Source organism: Onychostruthus taczanowskii, unplaced genomic scaffold (assembly GCF_017590055.1).
Source record: "Onychostruthus taczanowskii isolate IOZ18803 unplaced genomic scaffold, ASM1759005v1 scaffold2, whole genome shotgun sequence".
In the NCBI taxonomy this organism is placed as follows: Eukaryota; Metazoa; Chordata; class Aves; order Passeriformes; family Passeridae; genus Onychostruthus; species Onychostruthus taczanowskii.
In genome coordinates, this window is record NW_024499239.1 from 21,727,219 (window position 1) to 21,748,928 (window position 21,710).

General features: G+C 38.4%; 1 protein-coding gene across 6 annotated transcripts in view; it reads left to right on the forward strand.

Moving 5' to 3' along the window:
• ZFYVE28 (zinc finger FYVE-type containing 28) overlaps positions 1–21,710 on the forward strand; it is a 147,830-nt gene that overhangs the window by 47,636 nt on the left and 78,484 nt on the right. For all 6 annotated transcript variants that reach the window (XM_041403026.1, XM_041403027.1, XM_041403028.1 and 3 more), the window contains exon 2: positions 18,652–18,792. In XM_041403026.1, coding sequence (XP_041258960.1) covers positions 18,652–18,792 — 141 coding nt within the window. The remainder of the gene's footprint in view (positions 1–18,651; positions 18,793–21,710) is intronic.

A 21,710-nucleotide genomic window follows, 5' to 3' on the forward strand; every position in this document is an offset into this window, starting at 1 on the left:
TTTCCTGAGTCATGGTTTTTCTTTTGTGCTTTCAAGCATGTAACAAATGCCACTGCAAAACATTTGGTATGATTGCTGCTAAATTGTGTAAGTGCTACTCCAGGAGTGGAATAACCAAGGTGTCAGGTGCTTTCTGCTGGTTCACGCAGGCTTTGCCTGGGTCTTTCTGTGGGGTGACAGTTCACCTCTGACCACTCTGAGGCCTCAGGGACGTTCTGCTGAAAGGGCATCATTTCTCTGTGAAGTCACGGGTTAGACTTCTCCCTGCTGAAACACAATGTGTGCCTTTGGTTTATCTCAGAGTTGGTGTGTGATGGTCCTTTGAAAAAAAGACTTAATGGGTTCTTTGCTTTGTATGCTGCAGTCATTTGTCTTGAGTTCTTGGTTTTTTTATTTAATTTCTAGTCTGCAAATAAAAACCTGTCTTGCGTTTCAGTGTGTATTAAATTTTTTTTTTAATTTACATTGCCTCTGATGTAAACAATATGCAGCAGCATCCTTTCAATATCCTTTTAGCAGAGGATGCCAATAAAGATTGGTTTATTAGAACAGACATTTAGTTTTGTTAATTTCATTCATTATTTGCTGGAGGGAGCCAAGTATTAAGCACACAGCACTGGAGGTGAGGCCGCCCCAGCCCCGAGCAGAGCGGGACAATCCCTCCCTTGCCCGGCTGGCCGTGCTGACCCTGCTGTCCCCAGGACAGGGATGTCCCTCCTGGCTGCCAGGGCACTGCTGGCTCAGGCTCAACTTTCCACGGCCCAGGAGCCCCAGGTCCCTTTCCCTGGCACTGCTCCCCAGACCCTCAGTCCCCAGTCTGTCCGTACACCCAGGGTTGCTCCATCCCAGGTGCAGAATCCGGCAGTTGCCCCTCTTGAACTTCACATGGTTGGTGACTGCCCAGCCCTCTCGTTTGTGGAGGTCTCTCTGCAGGACCTCTCTGCCCTCAAGGGAGTCAGCAGCTCCTCCCAGTGTTTGTTGTCTGTGAACTTGCTCAGGCTCCCTTCCAGTGCTGCATCCAGGTCATTAATGAAGATGTCCATCACATGATGTTTTTACCAGCTGTTTGTTGGACATTTTATCCAGAAGACTACTGGGAGACAGCACTGAAAGCTTTACTAAAATCCAAAGTGCTTATGTCACCTCGCTTCCCCATATCAACTAGATGGGTTCCTTTATCAAAGGGTAGCATTGCTTTTTAAATTGGAAAAATGCTAGTTGCTGTCTGATTAAAGAAAGTGGGGAGTAGCTGAGTTGTCTTCCTGTGTTCTGTGAGGAGCCTATCATTGAACCTATGGATCTGATAACCAGGCATGTGCTAAATGCTACTGAATATGATGTTGTATTTTTTGTTTGTTTGTTTTCTGGAGAAGTTTGGGTAAAAGCAGAGGTGACAACTCTAGGTTGTCTTTTCTGCCTTGTCCTTCATTGTTGAATGTTCAAATAGTTACATGTCTGTAGTCACTTGACCAAAAAGTAAAGTCTAAGTAATTGTTGCTCTGCAGCAAATTGTGGTGAAGGCTGTACCTACAAGCAGAAGGCAGCTTCTGAAAGCAAAATGTCTTAATAGGTCTGATAATATGTTCTTAAACTTCACATTTACATGTCGTACAGAAAAAAAGCACAACTGAACACCTGAACAAGTAGACAAGGAATTCACCCAGTGTTGCAGAAGGGCAAGGGAGGAAGAGATGTGTGGAGCTGGTGGCCTGTCTGCTGAGCCAGTCTGATTCTTGCCTTCTCTTTGTTGGGGCTCTTCCTTCTGGCTTTTTCTTTAACACTTGCTGTGAAGGTTAAGTCTTGAAGCTGCAGATGGTTTCTCAGAATGATTTGGGAGCACTGAAGCATAGCTAGATCATGATGAAGCCTACAGTAATATAAATTTTACATTAGGGTTGGTTATTAAACTGTAGAAAAGGACACAGCAGTTTTTTGAAAACTCTAATTACTTTGGTTATTGCCAGGCTGGAATGAAATGAATTGTTTTGCCAATAGCCAAAAGATGGAAGGTAAGAGTTACGAGCAGCGGTATAAAACCTGTGAATGTCCACTTTTTTTTGGTATTAGGACTTCATTGTCATGTTCACCTGAAAGGTGTTCAGAATTGTTTTTATTGCCACTCTTTCAAGGTACCACTGAAAAAGTAGATATTGCAAAAAACTGGTTTTGTGTATGTGAGATACATAGAATAAGCAAAGAGTTAAGAAGTTTTATTTCAGCTTTGTAACATGCATTCTGTTTTATTAGTTCATTATCAGAAATCAGTTCAATCTGTCAGTTTGGTGCTTTATGTGAACTTTTCCAATGGCAACCAGCAAAATTTTTTTCTCCTTGTATATAAATCAGTAAATCTGTCAAAGTCTGCCTTCAGCCTGGCTGTTCATCCATATGCTGCAGAATGCTGAAAGAACAGGAATGCAGCTATTTCTTAGACAGAACTATTTTACTGTGTTCTGCAATGCTGGATGTGGAAGCTAATTAGCATTTTTTTGAAATTTCTTTGTAGTTTGTTATTACTCTGTGCAAAATTTCACCTGGGTATATGCAAATGAGTTCATATTTATCTTGATAGTGTGGTACGATGTCTGAATGGCAATGGCTTACAATAAGAAACAGGATTCATTTTCTAGCATCTTGCAAAACAGTTTCTCTAAGCAATTTAACCTTTTCTGTGTGAAGCAGTCACTGGGGAACCTTATGTATAATGCTACATTATAATGGGCTCCTGCACATAAACCAGCTTTAAACATTTTTTCCCCAGTATGCTACAGAGGTTCAGTAGTTTGTTTTTAAACTGAGCCACAATAACCATAACAGCTTTTTGTGGGTTTAGGAACCAGATGTCAAGATTCTCAGAAATGTCGTGCTGCCCTAGTGCTGTATTTGAATTTCTACTAGTGCAGATGTGAACTGTGGTGGGCTAGTGGGTCAGCTGATTCTCTAAATGATTTTGCAGCTGTCATATCAGAAATTTATATAATAAAATAATACAGCTTTTATGGCAATGTGCATCCTAATGAGAGTCTACTAGATGTTGATTTTAAGGAGAAAAATTTCTAACTACCAAGAGAATAAACCTGAATGTATGTGAAGACTTTCCTCTTAGAGAGCTCACGTTTCTCTTTTCTTCTCAGTCCTTTGCTGCACTGTAAGTTTTGTCATCAGGTCCATAGACTCAGTGATTTCAAGGCATAAGGAAGAATAAATCCACCAGTGTATACAGTCAAATGAATGCATCTTGCAATATGTTACTGCTGAAACTACCTACACTTAGAGCAAGGAATTAAATTCCACTGATGAGATTATTTTTTCTCCTCAGAATGGGAAGTGTCCTTTTTACTTTTCTGCTTTTCTTATAATCAAAACGACATATGTTGTAATTGCTGGTTTCTTGATGAATTCACAGTAATAATCATGAACTGTTGGTTGTTGGTTTTGGCTTGATGCAAGAACATTAATGTTGTCTTGAACGAGGTATTGCCAATGTACAAGTAAGGATTAGGTTTTTTTGGAATGTGTTTAGTATATTCAGTGAAGCTGCATTACAGGCAGAACATGGCTTTAATCCAAGGCTTTTCCATCAGTTATTGGGAAAAAATTGACAGAAACTTTGCCCCAGTAGTAGATGTAGTTTTGAGGAGATTCTTCTCTCTATCTCTGCCGTTTCTGTCTGTAAACACCCACCAGTGTTTTCATCTTGATTGGTTTGATCTCAGTTCCTAGGCTTCTCTCCTAGTGCAAAGCTTTCAGGGCAAGCTTGTGGCAATGGCCAACTAAACCCCTGCATCTTATCTCCCCTAGCACATGACTACTGTATTTTCTTAAAATTAGCCTTGATTCTTTACATTTTACCTGTTTTCCTGGGTAAGTTTGTTTCTTGGGGTTTTTTTTTGTTTGGTTATTGTTTTTTTTCTTTTTGTTTTGTTTTATTGTTTTCTTTCTTTCTTGTTTGGGGTTGGTGGTTTGGTTTTTTCTTTTTTTTTGGATAAGCCAAGGCTGCTAATCCATGTGTAATTTTGGAGCCATCAGATATGATGTCAGCTTTTCCCCTTCAGTCTGTTAATGTTTTTCTGAGGAGAAATAACATGTTGGCAGAGGGCTGCCTCAGCAGCCTGATCCTAGAGGACAAATGGGAAAATCAAGTAACAAGAGCTTCCATGAATGAACACATCTTGTACTTCAGAAGTATTTTGGCATAGCTGAGCCATCTGCTGCCTAGAACTGAAAAGTTTGAAGGCAGTGTCTGCAGTATGTTGGTTCCAGGCTATGCTCTGTCTTTGCAGGATTTGGTCTTTTTACTTTGTCTTCATGGTCTCATGTGGGGCCTTTCTCCTGCACAGGTGTGGACTCATTAAAACTGGACCAGATTCTTAATGCCCAGTTCTCAGCTGTGATTTGACTCTACCAAACTTTGGTTTTCCTCTGGACTCTTTGGCATTATGCTTTTTTTCCTCTCTGTTTCTGGGGTGCTGTGGCTGCTTATGCCTAAATGAAATTTTTCTTGGCACAAGCTGACAGACAAACCTGAGAAATAGTCTGAAAAACTGCTACTTTTGACTCTCTTCCCAGCTGGGAACTGTGCTGATTTTATGAATGGGGAAAAAATCCTCAGAGCATGTTAGTCCAGTGTAGGTGGAGTTAATGCTTAGGCTGGGTAAGGGTTTAGAAACCTCTGAAAGGACTCAGTAAGTCCTAAGGGAATGTGAATCAATGAACTACCTACCACCTTGGGAACCTCACACATATTTAATTTCTCACTAAGAATGTATATTCAGATGTCTTCAAAGTATATAAAAGAATATTAGTGACTGAAGTCCACCTGAAATGTGTTCACAATTAGTTTTTATTGCCACTCTTTCAAGGTGCCACTGAAAAAGTAGATGTTGAAGAAAACCTGTGTATGTGAGATACATAGAACAAGCAAAGAGTTAAGAACTTTTATTTCAACTTCTAGAAGTTTATTTCAACTTTGTACCACGCATTCTGTTTTGTCCGTTCATTTTCAGAAATCAGTTCAGTTTGGCAGTTTGGTGTTTTATGTGAACTTTCCCAATGACAACCAGCAAAATACTTTTCCCCTTCTATATAAATCAGTGAATCTGTCTTGTGGCAGCATGAAAGAAACTTTGGTGTGTTGCAGAGAATGAATCAAAAACTTGTTTTTGTAATTTCAACTGGTTTGCTCTAGTTTCTGTTAAAGAGTAAGTTTTTGTGATGATATTTTGTTATAGTGGGGTTTTTTGGAGGTTTACATGATTGGGTGGGTTAGTTACAAGGGCAGTGTCAGTTTTCAAACTGCAATTTCCTGTACTGAGCAATGCTTGTGGTGAGGCTCTAAGGCAAGGCTTTATTGGGGTGTCATCTATTGCAAGTCAGAATAAATTCCTCAGCATGTAAAATGAAATGTATGAGAGTCATGTTTTCCAATTAATTGATGAAGTGTATAACACTGCTCTGCTGGGGAGTTTTCCCATCTGTTGCATTGGACAACATGTGCAGAGGAATTCTGAATCAGTGCTGGCCTGAGCAGAATGAAGAGAAAATGAACTTTTATCTTTGAATTCTAAATTTCGGGGTTTTTCAATATTTTTCCTGCAGTGTATCTTATTCTAAGTGCTGCACATGTTTTTAGGTAACTATTTGTTCGGAGAGAAATTAAATGTATAAGAGAAATTTCTCCCTTTTGTTCTCTTTTGGGAATCACAAGGCTCTGTTGGGCCACCTGGCATTCTGGGCTGAGTGCAGGTCCAGCTGGGCAGGAGCAGAGTCACTCGTGTGCTACCACAAATGGCACCCTGATGATGGTGGGGTGTGAGGGGTGGAAGCTGATTTGCAGAAATTTGGGATGTTTGGGAGGTTTTCTATGTCTGTGCTTCACAAGTGCAAACAACCCTGTGGTAAAGGAACATTATATATAATCATTAGGAAGTCTAGCAGTCTCGTGATTTTTCATATTTTGCATAATGAAATTATTTCATGGGAAATAAAGATGTTTGTAATAGCTCTTCTGGTAATTTAGCAAGTCTCACTTCACAGGTAATTTAGTTTTTCCTTTATGGAATAAAATAGCTAGCATAGCTTTCTTGAAGTTTTCCTTTACTAATACAATTATATATATACAATGGCTATTAATGTAATTTTCATAACTCAAATGATTTCATTTACAGTATCACAGAATAGTTTAGAGTTGAAAGGGATCTCTGGAGATGATCCAGTCCAACATCTCTGCTAAGGCAGGGGCATCTAGAGAAGGTTACATAGGAATGTGTTCAGGTGGATTTTTAATGTCTGGAGAGGGGGAGATTCCATGACCTTCCTGGGCAGCCTGTTCCACTGCCCTGCCACCCTCTGTAAAGTTCTGACTGATGTTGATTGAAACTTGTTGTGTTTTATTTTATGGCCATTACTGCTTGTCCTGTCCCTGGGCACCACTGAAAAGGTCTGGCACTCTAGGGTTTGTCTTGTCAGAATCCCTGCATTCATCACAGCTTTAGAATTTAGCTTTGGTTTTGATGCTCAGAAGCTACCAGTGACAAGGGCTGGATTTACTCTGGAACTCCAAGATGCTTTTCAAAGAGGAAAGTTTGTGTTGGCTTTATAAATCCATCTTTTCAGTTTATATCTTTGTTTCCTACGTTTGCTCTGTTCTCTACACTAGTACTGAGTTTGGCTTTGTCTTAGTGCTTTTGGTTGTTCTTGTTTTGTATCTTGTACCTCAGATTTTTGTCTTCCTCACTGCAGCACTCCCAGCATTCAGTTACACATTAAACAGTGGCCACGGTATTTCACACGTGGGTTTTGTGTAATTGAAATGTGGAGCTGCCTGTCTCAAGCTGGTCTTTCTGAAACAATCTACATTGATACACCTGGGAATTTTTGCCATAGATTTTTGACAGATTATTTTGCTGACTGTGGAATTAATATATAAATACATGTCCCCATAATGAGTCATTGTGTTGTAATCAGTCAGTACTTTTACCATCTTACTGCTATTAGACCCACCCACCCCCTATAGGTAATGCTCATTTTTGTCTCAGGTTGTGTTGGGTCCTGACTAGTCCTTAGGCTGGTGTAGGTAGTAACACAAACAACCAAGCAGTAGCTGCTTGGAGAGTAGAAATATACTGCCAACTTGATTTACATTTCTATTTTCAGTCCATTTCAGAATCATAATTGTGTTTTGCTGAATATAAATAATCTTCGATGGCCCTTGAAAATACATGCATATCCCCAGACTTCATGAGTTCCAAGTTATATTCTTTTGCCTGTCATTTCCAGTTGATAAATTCTGGACTTCCTTTTTTCCTTCAAATAAATAAACAAAAAAGTAAATGAATAAAATTTCGCTCAACACATACTTTTGATTATGGATATTAGTCATGCTTTTGAGTGGTGTTTGTGTTCACAGCACAATTTTGGGATGTGATATCATCTCTGAATTTAATGTATCTTCATGAACAGAACCTTTAATTGGATGTGCTCTCTTTTAGCCTGTCTTGTAATGATTTTGTATGTATATCATTAAGAATTACAAATATTGTAAAAAATATATAAAAGAAAATGAATAGCAAAAAAAAATCTGAGTTATGGTATATTGGTATGAGTATATACAGTTTGAATAAAACTCCCTATCAGTCTTCACTACATTTTCTTTGAAAAGAAATGCTGTGTTTCACCTATAACTTGGTAAGGAAAAGCAATATAGCATTAGAAATTGTAAAATATTCAATACCTGAGGAAACGGTTGCCTGACTAGATGAAGTAACTGCTTGGAGGAATAACCAAAAACGTTTTACTGTATGACATTTCAATTAATTGCTTTGACTGTGTTTGCAGGATGCAACAAAAATGTAAAATGCAAGTCTCCTTTAAGTATTTTTCCAGTTCCTTGGGTCATGTGTGTTAAAAGCAGGAGGTTTGTGGTTAATAATGCATTGAGATTTTTTTTTTTTAGCTCATCACTGGTAGTCCCTGAAGCTCTGCAGGCATTTTCAGTCTGCAGGCTTGCCTGTGTCATACACACCGGATTCTGGAAATGAAAGCAGAGCTGTGGCTCAGGTGTGGTGTAAGCACTGCTGGAGGGAGCAAAACAGAAAAAGCTGGAGCTAAATTCAGATGCAAGGCAGTTTGTCTCTAATGTAGCAAGAAAGGGCAAAAAAGAGATTTTTATTTCAGTAAGCTTTAACTGGTGTCTCTTGCCTTCAGAAGGAAATTTTACCATTATACTCCTGGCAGATCTAGAGGGATCTGGAGCTCTCATCTTTGCACCTTGGAATGGAACAAGAAAATACTGCTCGGGCTGGAGAGATTCGTGTTTGGTGTAGGCAAGACCACTGTGGGAAAGTACTTCCAGGTCCTGACCTTCACTTTGCGTTTGTTACACAAAACAGGAAGGCTAGAGCATGGGAAATGAGGAACAGGAGAATGCCTGTAGTTATTCTTGCATTTTTTAGAGCAAATTGGCATGGTTTTGGTAAGGAATGTGATTGTGTGACTGTAGCTTAGAAAGCTGTGCAAGTCAGGCTGGATGCAGCTGTTACTGACTGTTTTCTGAGCAGTCTTGAAATTAATGGCAATAATTAAGAGCTCGGATTTCAGAAATGTCAGGAAACCAACCTTTGACGCTTGAATTTATGTTGCTAAGGGAAAAATATTCACTGTTTTGCAGCTGAAAAGAAATTAATAGCTTTGATCCAAGACTGCATTTATGCTGAACCTTGTTTCAAATGCAGTATTCACAGTGAAACCAATGGAACAGTTTAACCTGTTATGTGATTGAAAGAAAAGCTAAAGCTACTCTAGCAGGAGTCCTTGCTTTAGGCTTTGGAAGCACTGGAATTACTTGCCCTGTAAGATGTAAGGTGTCTTGAGTGTTTCTGTGATTTTGGTATGGTCCCTAGTTAGTGTTCATTTCTGGAGCCTGACTGGGGTGTAGAGCCTGCATAGTGCAGGGATGGTAGAGAAGATATTCAGATATTCAGGCCTGCAGTAGGTGTTTACATTGAAAGAGAAGTGAATTTTTACTTAGGAGCTAGTATTTTCGCATTATTTAAGCTAACTTTGTTTTTCAAACATCACATTTCTCCTTTTTGTGGTGTCTCCCATGTAATGTTGTTTTTCAATACTATTATCAAATACAGTAAAGGAAAACTAGTTTAAATAATATTCTTTCCAAGGCATTGTAAATATTAGAGTAAGCATTACTGAGAATGAATTTCCTTTTAACATCAGCTCTGCAATTAATGCCTTTGTCTCTTTTGCCATTTAGCATTCTATAGAAATACCTGGCAGCCAGAAGTTGCAGAATGCATTTGGGGCCAACCAACAGTTATGTGAAAGCAATATTGCTGGTCAATAAAGGGTAATAGGCAAGAGAGTGTATGTGTAATAGCTTCTCTGAAAGCTGTTGGTGAGAATGTGGGAAAAGTGTCCATTCATTAAATAGGTGATGCCATAATTATGTAGGTTTTTCTGTGTACCTGAACAGGCAGCAGCCAGGTCAGAGGAGCTTGATCTTTCCAGAAGAAACAATATGTGATTTTTAAATCCTTGTATGAATCACTTATATTTATTGACTAGAGGCTTTGGGGTGTTTTTATGTTTTGTTTTGTTTGGATTTTTTTGTTTTATTGTTCCTCTCAATAAATGGATACAGAACTGTTCATATTAAGCATGAAAAGCATTCATGGTTGCCTTTAACTTCTGCTTAGTTTTTGTGCATTCTGTGTCTTGATTTAAAAGGAGCAGCTTGGGGTGGAGAGTAGCTGAAGACTGATAGAGCTCATCCAACATGCATGCTGATGAGGAGAACTGGTCAAACTGCATGCTGAGCTAGCACAGAAAACAGCAATAGCTGTACAAACCCATTTGTCTCCCAGGAGAGATTTTCTGCGTGACCAGGAGACCAAGGACAGACCTTGAGGATATTGTCTGAAAAGACCTGTGAATGCCTAATTGAGCAAAAAAAAAAATTCAATTCAGCAGGGAGTGGGAGCAGGGATGCATGGGAGCCTTCTGCTATGCACTAGCATCCTGTCTCCAGCAAATACCTGCTTTTTGTGTACTTGAATATATTTTGTTGTTGTTGGACTGCTTAAAAAGTTTTAAACATGGTTTAAAGTCCTGTGTACTCCTGCTGTTGGTCTGTCTGTCTGGTGTCTTTCCTCTGCCTTTCTTTTTGCTCATGTTCTGGTAATTTTCAAAGCCACTCTTCATGCTCAAGTGTGTTTGGAAAAAGATACTCAGAGTATCAAGCCCTTAAAAACAGTGAAGTTCCTAAAAGTTCCCTAAAACTTTAAGTAGGCTCTGTCTACAAGGAGGTGGGGACTTTCTGCAGAGAGAGATGGTGTTAAATCCTTGAGATTGAGGACTGTGTCTGGAATGTTTTCCTGGTTAGACATGGGTGAAGCTGCACACATGGATGCTGTGCTAAACATGGGACAAGTAACCACTGAAGCTTGCTGTTACCTGGAAAACTGAGTAGGAAACAGTGTGACTGATGATGGCACTTGGAAAGCTACTTGCTTATATGATTTAGCTGAAATAGTGGAAATAAGATCAAAAGATTTACTTATGCAAACATTCATTTGAAGTTAGTGTCAGAAGGCAGAAGCTGGGAAAAGTTTCAGTGCTGAGGGCTGTACCAGCAGTTTCTTTCATCACCAGGTTTGAACAGATGCACTTGGAAACAAAGTTTTGATAAAGTCTTTTTGTTGCAATGATTGATTGTGCTACTGATAGGATGCCAAGGTAGTTAAATCCCAAACATCTGTCAAGGTGTTCAGCTTCAGTTTATTGAAAGTGTCCTACAAGGCAAATGAGATTATTATGAGCAGCTTTACACAGATGATGGTGCTTTTATTAAAATATGATGTGGAACACCTTAGACTTACCCTGAGTTTGCTGAGCCAAAAAAATTAACGATGTGCTTTGAACATTAAAAAACTGAGGAATGTGTTATGCCTGTTAATACCTGAGAAGATCTGTGGAGCAACTCTTTTACAGTCAGCAGGCTTCAACTTGCTGGGTCAGTTTTCCCTCTTTTTGGAGCTTTGTCGATGTTCTAATTAAGATATTCTTGTTATGATATAAATGTAAAAGGCTGTATATGGCATGTTGTTCAAAATAAGTTAGTTCTGAACAGCAAAGCAAAGTTCATGTTTTATCAGTCTGGTAAACATGACCAAAATACTGGAACTACAGACCTGGGAGGGAAAAAATAATTTAGGAATGTGTGTGCTAAAAGGTGACTGCCAAAAAGAGTCTTCAAAACAGTCCTTTAACTGCATAAAGTGGTTGCTTGAGCTTGTTGGGTTTGTTCATTTATTGGGTTTAGTTGGGTTTTTTTTTTAGAATAAAAGTCTGGTTCTGAAAGGAAAAAAGGTTATAGCAACATCATAACTTGAGAGAAATTAATATGCTAGACATGTCTAAGAAGAGGTCATTGTTTGCCCAGATAGTAAGGAGTTGTTATAAATATTTAGACACATCCATTAGACATGGTATAACATAACTAGAGTGGGTTGAAAGTCCTCTCATGTGGTAAGTTGTGAAGATGTAGTGTGGCAGGATGGTTTGCATTGCTGCAGGACAAATTGCTGGGTGCCACTTTCAAATGCCACACAATTGCTCTGTGCAAGGTGGAGCTGTGCATCTGGAATTGAACATAATTGATCAACAAGCCCAGGGAGCTAAATTGGCTATTTTCCTCTTGATAGGTAACAAATCACTAAAAGCACTGCAGGATCAATTTTGTTTGAAGAAATGCTTTGTGTAATGTTTAAATACAAAAATCTAGACAAATCTGAAGCAAACTGCGTAAAAGCATTTAGAGAAAAAAATTTAAGAGTGATTTGTATATTTCAATATGTATCCTGACAAGCTGAATTTGTTTCTAAGTAAATATTTGTTCTTTAAACTTGATTGTTCTTGCAACAGCTGAGAATGAAATCTGATTAGCTTAAGGTCAGACTCTGAGACATGAGCTGCTGGGGGAGGCTTTAGGTAAGTGTTTTACAAATTCAGAGGAGTGGGTTGACCTTGTCTGGCTGCTGGGTGCCCACCCGGCCATTCTCTCACTCTTGTGCACAACAGGCCAGGGGAAGAAAATAGGATGAAAAAGCTATATAAAAGTGGGTTGGGATAAAGACAGGGAAATCACTCACCAGTTGCCATCATGAGCAGAACAGATGCAATATGGGTAATGTTGACTTTTTGCTGATTAAGAGTAGCCTACCGTAGGGTGGATGAATGGGCAACCTTGAAGGTTACCCACTCTTCACTTGGTAGAAGTGGCTGCTCCATCACTCCCCTACAGCAAAACCCCTTTCTCTTCTGGGGCCCATGTTCTTTCCTAGAAATCGAGGCTGTGGCTCAGCTGCAGAGCACTCCTGTTCTGCAGAATAGATGTCCAAAAGGTTCAGTAATTTGTATTCAGCATTTGCTGATGTGCTTCCCCCAGAAAATATGGATTTGAGCACATGCTTTTCCAGATTAGTATGATGAGCAGTCAAAAATAGAAACTACGTACACTGACTTTATCATGAGTGAAAACCCACAGCATGGCAGTCTCAGATGTTTGATACTCTAGTTAAGCATAACCTTTATAAGACTTTCCTTTTTGGGGGGTTGGAATTACACCCAATGTAGAGAACATTGGAAACATTTATCCACCTGATTTTTGTTGTCCTATGAATCATTATCTCACTGGGGTTGTTTGTTTTGTTTGTCTTTTTGCTTAAGGTGCTGCTAGCATTTTATTGTGTTAACAAGCTGTTCACCTGTCTTTCTTGCTTGTGTAATGATATTCTATAGATAAACACAGAGCAGTTGGCAAAGCTTTAACCAGGCTGTAGCTTTTTTCACAGTGCTTTTTTTTTTACATATCCTCGTGACCAATTACCAATTGTTGTCTTCATCTTTGAATACTTTTTCTTTTTATGCATGTGCAACACTAGCATAAGACTTCATGACATTGTTCAAAATATGACTGTTGAATTTTTTCCCTTTTTTTCTTCAACAGATAGCACTTCATATAATAGATTAAAAGCAAAATACCACAAACCAAGTAAAAACCCAAAACCAAATAACCCCCCTCCGCATACAACTATGTACTTGCAATACAGTTCCTTTTTCATTTAATATGATGAAAAATTTTTGCTGCTAAACCTTCTGATAGTTAAATGCCAGAATTTTTGACTCACCTGCTTGTTAGAGAATTATTGTTTCTTCTTGCTATTTATCAGCATTTGGAAATTAATGACAAATTCAAAGTGCCTGTCCAAAGGAAGGATGTGAATACACTTGCTTACGTGTGAGGTGAGGAATAAGCAGATGTAACAACTTGCTGATATCTCTTTTTGAAGAAGTACCTTCAGTCTTTGCAATTTGTCATCTGCCAGTTAAACCTACACTGCAGCTGTGACTGATGTAAAAAGTTGTCAATTGACTAAGTTTCTGTTGCTGTAAGTACATTACGTTTTCATTATGGGGATAAGTAAACTTTGGACTTTGTGCCTGATTCCTGTCACTTTTGAACAAAAATTTTTTCCTTATAGTGTTATGGGAGTCTTAGTTAAATTTAATTAGCTTAAAACTAGTTATATGCTACATCATTTGTAATTTTGAAAATGCTGAATTGGCTCATCAGTGCCTTTATTTGAATTTTTAGGGCCTAATTCTGCCTTTTGCACAGACCATATTGCCACCTGGTGCAAGGAGTTGTTTTCCAATACAGAAGCGTTATTTTCTGTACACTGCAGATAGAAGCAAGTTTGTAAACTATAGCTTTCATGAGTTTTCATCCTAAAGGGAATGTGCTTTTTCTTGGGAAGTCCCTTTTTAAAAAATTTCTGTGCTATGCAGTAGTTGTTCATATTTAGGACTGTCTGATAATGGCAGTACTTATTTTGGGGATTGGAAAGTTTGAGGTTGATCCTGTGCCTCTTTCCTTTCTCTGAAAATAGGCATCAAATTTAGACTGAGAACAACTGGACACTCCTTATTAGAGACACACTACTATTATGACCTGCCTCTGAGGCAGGCTGAGGTTCCTGTTAATAAAATCCTTGGGCTGAATTACAGTGAAAATTACACTGAGTGACCTGTGTGTTTTTGAGGCAGGTTTATTTTAAAACAATTCAATTGCTGTGGAAAGTATGTCGGCATTTTGTTTCTCTTCTATGAAAGTATAAAAATATCACAAAATACGTAAGGAAAAGAAAGAGAAGGATAAGAGTAGATAGTTGAGAGGAAAGATGACACCACCTGTGGGTCCAGTGGTGAGGCTTAATCACTGCTTTGCTGTTCTAATGGTCATAGACGTGGTCCTTTGGGAGTAGGGGCCCATGAAACAAAAAGTTTGTCTGGTTATGTACATTCAAGCTGGCATGGAAATGCCTGGATCCCTTCCTGGGTGGGGATTCTCCAAGTCTCATGTCACACTATGGGCTATGTACAGTGCTCTGATAGAGAATTCCCAAAAAGGCTGAGGGGGGTACTTTCAGGTCTTGGGTAGTCTTGAGCCTTCTCTCTTGGTCATGTCCACTCCTTGACCCCATGTCCATGCTTCTCCACTTTATTTGGTGCACTCACTGTGGACCTGAACTGGAAAATTAGCTCCAGAAAGGTGCTGCCCTATGTTTGCACAACCCCCATTTCCAGGCACATCCTGTTCTGACTTTCTCACTTCACTGAGAAATTGGTGTTTGAGGCATACAATGCATTAACTCCTTACTGTCCAGGCTTCTAGAACAACCCTTTCCCTTACCACTGGAGGAATAAAGGAATCTGCGTAGATGGAAGACAGTTCCAGTGATGTGAACGTGGTGGCCTCTCTAAAACTGCTCAATTCAGCTGTTAGAGCTGTAGCAGAATAGGAATGGTTGAGCAGGCAGTTCATGTTTAATCTTCCTGGTTAAGGAAGGGTTGTGTCATTTGGACCCTGTAGCAGTTAAAATATTGCACATGTTCTGTCACCAAAAATTGTCCCATGATTGTGAAGGCGTTTCATACAATGTGTAATAAAATAGATGTATTTGTGTAAAATGTACCTTTTACCAAGTCCTACTTGAAAAGTTACCCCAGTAGGTTTACTTTGTTCCCATGTCAAAAGGCAGTCTGGATTTACCATCAGCAAAGGCATATAATTATTGCTTTTCTGTATAGTTTCATTCCATAGGGATCAAGTCAGGGTTCCTGAGTGTGTGGCAGAAAAACAAATGCTTAGTGCTGGAAGAGTGCCAGTGAACAATGGGAGATCTGGAGCTTTTCAAGTCCATGGAATTTATTTTAAGCAGGGTTGGGTTTTAGCTGTTATTCTGAAGACTTTAGATCAGCAGTTAAAAAATGATGGATATTATTTTCCAGAGGACAGCTGGGAGGTTTCAGAAGATAGTGCTATCACCAACTGGGGTGTTGCTCATTTGCATGGTTCCCTTGCTTCTGTCTGTTCTTTGGCTTATTTGGGATCATCATGTCTTCTTTTTGTGGTGGTGGTGGCTGCATTCCTGTTGCAATCTCAGTAGAAGAAAAAGCCTGAAGAAAATCTGTACTTCTCCACAAAGGATCACGGAAACCTGGGGGAAAACATTCCCTTTAATGTTCAAATTATGGGCTGCAGTCAGGTCTGAGATGACGCATGTTTTGTGTTACTCAGAAAGAGCTGGTATTGACACTTGAAAGCTGCTGTTAAAAGTCATGCAGAAAGTACTTGCAATTTTCTTTCAAAAAGGGGACGTGTTCCTAAGAACCACCCTTGTGTCTGTAATTGTGATTTTCAAAGATCCCAGAATTGCTGTGTGGTTTGAGATTGGTCTGTTGGCACCCTGGCTTCTTGTTGGTAGTTTATTTTTTCGTCTTTGTCCCATATTGGGAAGTCTGTGCTAGAATATTTCTTCTCTGTTAGTTGTCTCTATTTTTAGGGACAGTTTCTGGTTTTGGTCTACCAGCTTGTTTACAAGATGTGAGAATAACATCTTTTCCTTTGATAACATGCAATAAATAATTCTGCAGTCCTGTTATTAATCTAATAACCTGTAGCTAGCTAACAGGTCTCTTAATTTAGAGGTGTTTTAAACATTCTCTTATCGTCCATTTAAATCCTGTTTGAAAAATCAGATGAGAAGTCTTTATGCAATAAACTGAACTAACCTAATCCTGGTCACTGTTCATTGGTTGGACTTGATGGGTAAAGGCAGAATGTAACCAGTTCAGTAGTTAATACAACTTTTTCTTATGGACAGTTTTAGACTGACTTTGTGGATGACAGGCAGGCATCTTCTGATTTTGGTATCTGACCTGTTGAGTAGAATTTATTAGAAAGTAAGAATCATTAAAATAAATATTCAGTGAGCGATCTGTCATAAAATAAGAGTGTTTTGTTTGGTTGGAGGCTTTTTTTAATTCATGGTGGGCTGATTCCTGGCTTGGTACTGGCTGAAATGATAGTTTGCGTATAGAATACAAATGGGGATAACAAGTTTTGACCCATATATGAAGTGATGGTTTCGAATCTGTGGAGAATGTTCTCCAGTGGTGGGGTATGTTGTGCTGGCAATGAAAATACCCTGGGCCATTTCTTGGGCTGAATATGTGGAATATAAGGAGACATTAGGCAGAAGGAATGCAAGGTGTACTTGCAGAATGAGATTCCTGACTGGAGAGCTCATACTGAAGAGGGTATTGGGATGATTACAGCAGTATCACCACAGACAAAAAACTTCCTGTGCAACCAAACAAAAATTCTCCCCAGAAATCCCAAACCCTTAAGTGCATTCCACAGTGGTGACATGGTTAAAGGGGTTACTGCAGTCAGTGAAAACAGAAATAGGCAAATAGAACTAATGCTGAATAAGGCAAAATGAGCTGTGTTGGTGAAGTCCAGCAAATCAAAACAAGAACTTGGATGCATGAATTTGTTGTTAAATGGGATGATTTCCTGAAACAAACTACCAGGGTAAGTGGTAGGTTGTCCATGAGATGTTTTCAAATTAAGTCCTTCTATTAGTTTTAGTACCCAAGGATGGGAATTGCTAATTCTTAGTCTGCCAAAGAATAGTAAGGAATTTGGATTACATTATTTAAACCATATTTTGCATAAACTGAAAACAAAAATTGGCATTGAACGTGGCACTATCCCTGATTTTCAGTTACCTAGTGCAGTAAATTGAATTAGTGAACTTTTGTTTTATTCACTTTAAATGGCCCCCCATGGAGAGGTTTAGAGTTTCATGCAGTTTCATCTTGCCAGGGACCACATATGATTGACACAATTAATCAAGGATCACACTACTAATCCACACCAAACATAACACAGTTGAGAGAACTCAATTAAAACTTCTCTTCCTCCAGTTGAAAAAATCAGCCACGTGGGAGTGAAGTGTCTCTGGCATACTTGTTTTGCTTGAGACCAGTCTTAATGACTTGCCTTATTTTGCTTCTGCATTGCAATTTAGATGCTTAAAAATCAGCAGTCGTGCTTTGTCACAATTCCATACACAGACTCCTGCATCTTTGTTTCTTAAGTTTTTCTTGAGGGTTTTAATGGTGGTGGATAAATGCTGAAGGAAAACATAAAAATCAGAAATAATACAATCATCGGGTAGAGAATGCTTAAAGAAATGCTTTATGAAATTTGACTCTAAATACAGAAATTTAGAACTAAACAACATAAAATTTAGTAGTAGAGTAATTACATGCTCTCCCTCTTATTATCATTCATTTTGAATTTTGTTTGTTTCCCTGACCATATATCACAAGCTTTATTCTTCTCCCTGGGCACCTTTATATCAGGGCTATAGTGAAGGCATTATTCAAGAGTGTAGATTTTTGACAGCTTACAATTAAGATATTGGAACCAGAACTCCTAGCTGTTCATGTTCCAAAAAATCATTTTATGGTGTAAACCTTTACACTTTATTAATATTTCTCAGTGGTTTTGAGGAGGCATTCCTTTATTTGTTTGGTCTTTAATATAGTTGCTGCTTTGTTTTAGTGTGGCCAGAAATTCGTTGTGATGATTCTGTTCTTTGCCACCTGAAAGGCTTGTGACATAATTTCCTCTCTGTAATGCCTTGTTTAGTGACATTATTAGTGTTGTAAAGTTTTTGCATCTGTTTGGTCCTGGTAGATTCAGTACCTTTCTCTTCTGTGGCTTCATTCTTGTGATGCTCAAAGGGAGGATGCTGCAAAGGTTACCATGATGCTTGATAGATTATTCCATTGCTTGATAGGTTTGGGGTGTATCGTTTGTTTGTTTAAACTTGGAAAGAAGCTTTGTCTTGTTCTGCCTAGAGCTGAAGACTGCTTCTGTTTAATAAACAAACCTTCTGATTCAGTTGTTGACTCCTCCAGATAATTATGCCACAAGAAATGAGAATGCCAGGGTGGCTTTGAAGGTAATGGTAGCTGAGTAATGTCTCAGATTTATTATCTGAGATGTTTTTTGAGAGGTTTTTTGTTTCAAAGTAGAAAAAATTTTTGAGTGTGTGTAAATAATCTCATTATCATTCTTTCCATGCTGCCATACTGCTTATCTGGCTTGTATGTTCAAAAAAATCACAGTAAATACAACTAGCTGAAGTTGGTTTAGTTTCTGGCATTGTTTTGGTTTTTTGCAATAGTAATGTCATATTGTCCATGTCTCCAATGCAGAGAACAGACCCACAGCTCCTTGCTCAGTTCTACTATGCTGATGAGGAACTAAATCAAGTAGCAGCTGAACTGGACAGTTTGGATGGAAGAAAAGACCCACAGAGATGTACACTGCTGGTCAACCAGTTTCGCTCCTGTCAGGTAATCAAAGTGGCAACTTCCTGCTTGCACTAGGATTTTTATGTACATTGAGTGTTTTCCATTAATATTTTTTGTATTAAGTTTTTACTGTCAGAGCTTTTTAAAATGAACCTTTTTTAGGTACCTGCATTTCCTTACTTTCAAGGGTATATTCTTGAAAATACTATCCATAAATTAAATTTCTTACATCTCATCTAAGAGTTTATGATGCTTTCCCTGAATAAGAATACACATTATAAACTTTGTTTCCTTTATATAAAATAATGATACAGAGCTTGAGAAATGAGAAATGTTTCAAAATTTCAAGCAGCAAAAAATAGCCATGTCATTTGTAGCTGCTCAGCTTTCATGCCTCATGAATCTCAGAGTTTTTCATGAGTAAATGAACTACATTCAGAGTAGGTACTACATTCAATTAGGTAATTGAAATTTTTAGACATGGAAAGAATCTACATTTTTGTACCCTTTGTATTTACATGAATGTTTTGATATTTCCTTTCCCAGTCATACCCAAGAAATACAATTTGAACTGGAGTAGGTTCAAGTCTAAAATACATGATGCTCAGGTGGTATGAGGATTTCTGTATGAAAAGTAAATGTTCGCTGTCACCTCAGGACAATTTTAAGTGAAAGTACCATAGTAATAAAAATACATTTACATCTCCACCAATGCAGTTAAGTGTAAAGAATGAATTTTGATTCACCCTTGCTAAAATTTCTTCCTGTTACTCGTAATAAAATGTACTAAACTTCATTATGTGGAAAAATTTCATCACTAATCATGTTATGATGAGTTTCAAGAGAAGTGCTCTGATCATTGTAGGAAGTGTTCACATTAGGTTAGCTGAGCCTGTTGAAAAGAAAAACAGTCAAGTGCTCTGTGTTTGCTTGCAAGAAAACTAAATTTTAGGAGTGCAGTTTTTTGAAGAGTGCTTACAGAGAATGAGTAGACAGTGAATGTGTTTTTCTGTCAGAAACAATTTTTGTACTTCTGTTGACTTTGAATATCTTTGCAATTTCCTACTGGATTGTTCCTACAGAAAAATGTGAGTTTAAGGGATTACCAAGCTGGAAGCTGTAAGTTTATTAACAATTAAAAATGCTGTGACTTGGAGTGAAAAAAAAAATAGATGTGAAAGTTGCCTTGAGAGGAAGACTTCAGTCTTCTGTATGAGAGATCAGCTGTACCCAAACCACATTTCACAAATTTTTAGCTGACTTCTACAAAACCTCCAGTAGTGGATGTTCCACAGACTTTCTACTCAAATGCTTTCCAAACTGGCAGGTTTTCTGATATTAAGGGTGGGTTAACGCTATCATTGTGCAAGACAAAGCTCCTTGGTTGTTTTATCCTTGGCAATGACAATTTATTCCTTTTCCCTGCAGGCACACAGGTTTTCTGATGTGTTTCCTGTAGTACAGGCAGACCTGAAGACCTGTTCTATAAAAAAATAGCTTCTTTGAGTGTTTCACCTGTAGGAGTGCAAGAAAATCAGATTCTGACTGCTCCTTGGTCAGTTTGCTTGGCTTCTGTTGTGATTCACTGCCTTGTGACTCTTAATATCTTCTGATGTCTGGTAGTTTCATTTGTCAAACAGATCGCTGTTACTAAAACAATCTGTTGCTAGAACTGAAAGAAAAGATGAAGGTTTTTTTATGTAACTCTTTTTGTAATTTGTTGTTTTAAAGGTTCTGTAGAATAGGTCAGATCATTGTCACATATCATGTCAAAACCAGCTTTGCTTAATTAGGTCTTATGTTATTTTGTAGTACTTTGTGTAAGTGCAGTTTTGTGGTTTCTTTTAAGAATTTGTCCTGTAATTTCCAAACAAGAGAAGGAACAGTGTTTCAGTAAGGACTCAAAATGTAGGTATTTGCTGACCAAATATCACACAGTAGGAGGAAAAATTGGTTTTAGCCTAAGGTATGGTGGGCTTTGAGAATGATGGAGACCCAACAGCCAGCCCTGGGCTCAGAACATTGTGGTGGAAGGTTGTGCATATAAAAGGAGGGTAACAGCTGCACTGTGCAATGCCTCTGGTATCTGCAAAAACAGTCATGCAGTTCTGAGACCTTTTCTTTGGAAAAATGTGCACTTTCTGACTTTTCAAGCAATGATTTTGATAAGTATTTTGTGACCCCAGAACATAGTTTGCCAGACTCCCAGTCTCTGCATGATTGTTTTCCTATTTTGTGCTAGTTTTTCCTTGGAAAACTTACATTTAATATTTCTGGATTACTCCCAGTTTTTATCTTCATGAAATGTAGAGGCATAGCATTTCTATCAGATTTTAGTGGGACTTTTTTAGGGACAAAGATTTCTAAAATTCTACGTCCTTCTATCTTGGCATCTGTTTTTTAAAGGAATTCATTGTTCCTGGGTTGCTTATTTTCATATCATTCACTCATAGTGTTTCCATGATTACCAGATGATGTTTATGAATTTTATTTTTATCAATTAGAGACAGGAAATGCCTTGAAATTAGTGTGATTTTTTTTAAAAAATGGTAACAAGTCTCACAAACTTCTTGGAGATTCTTCTTGGAAAGAGGTTGGGTGTTATGTTGGATCTTAACCATATCTAAAGAGCCAAGCTTTAGATCTTTGAATTTCTGATAGTTTTGTTAAAGATGTCCAAGTTTGCTGTAGTGTGTGAACAGACTCAGACAAACCAGAAGGTCTCTGCCTAAAGCATGTAATACTTTATAGTGGACATACTTGAAGTTTTATATCTTAACAAAACTGGCAGTATTAGTCAAGGCAAGTTAGAGGTAAGGTGCATTGTGGTGTTCCTGTGGATGTGCAGAGAACTGCAGTCTTCAGTACTGTTGATGCTTCCTTAGTAAATAACTGCAACTCTGAGTGTTGTCTTCTGCTCTGTCATAATACTGTCTGCTGATAAGAATCACACTTTTTAC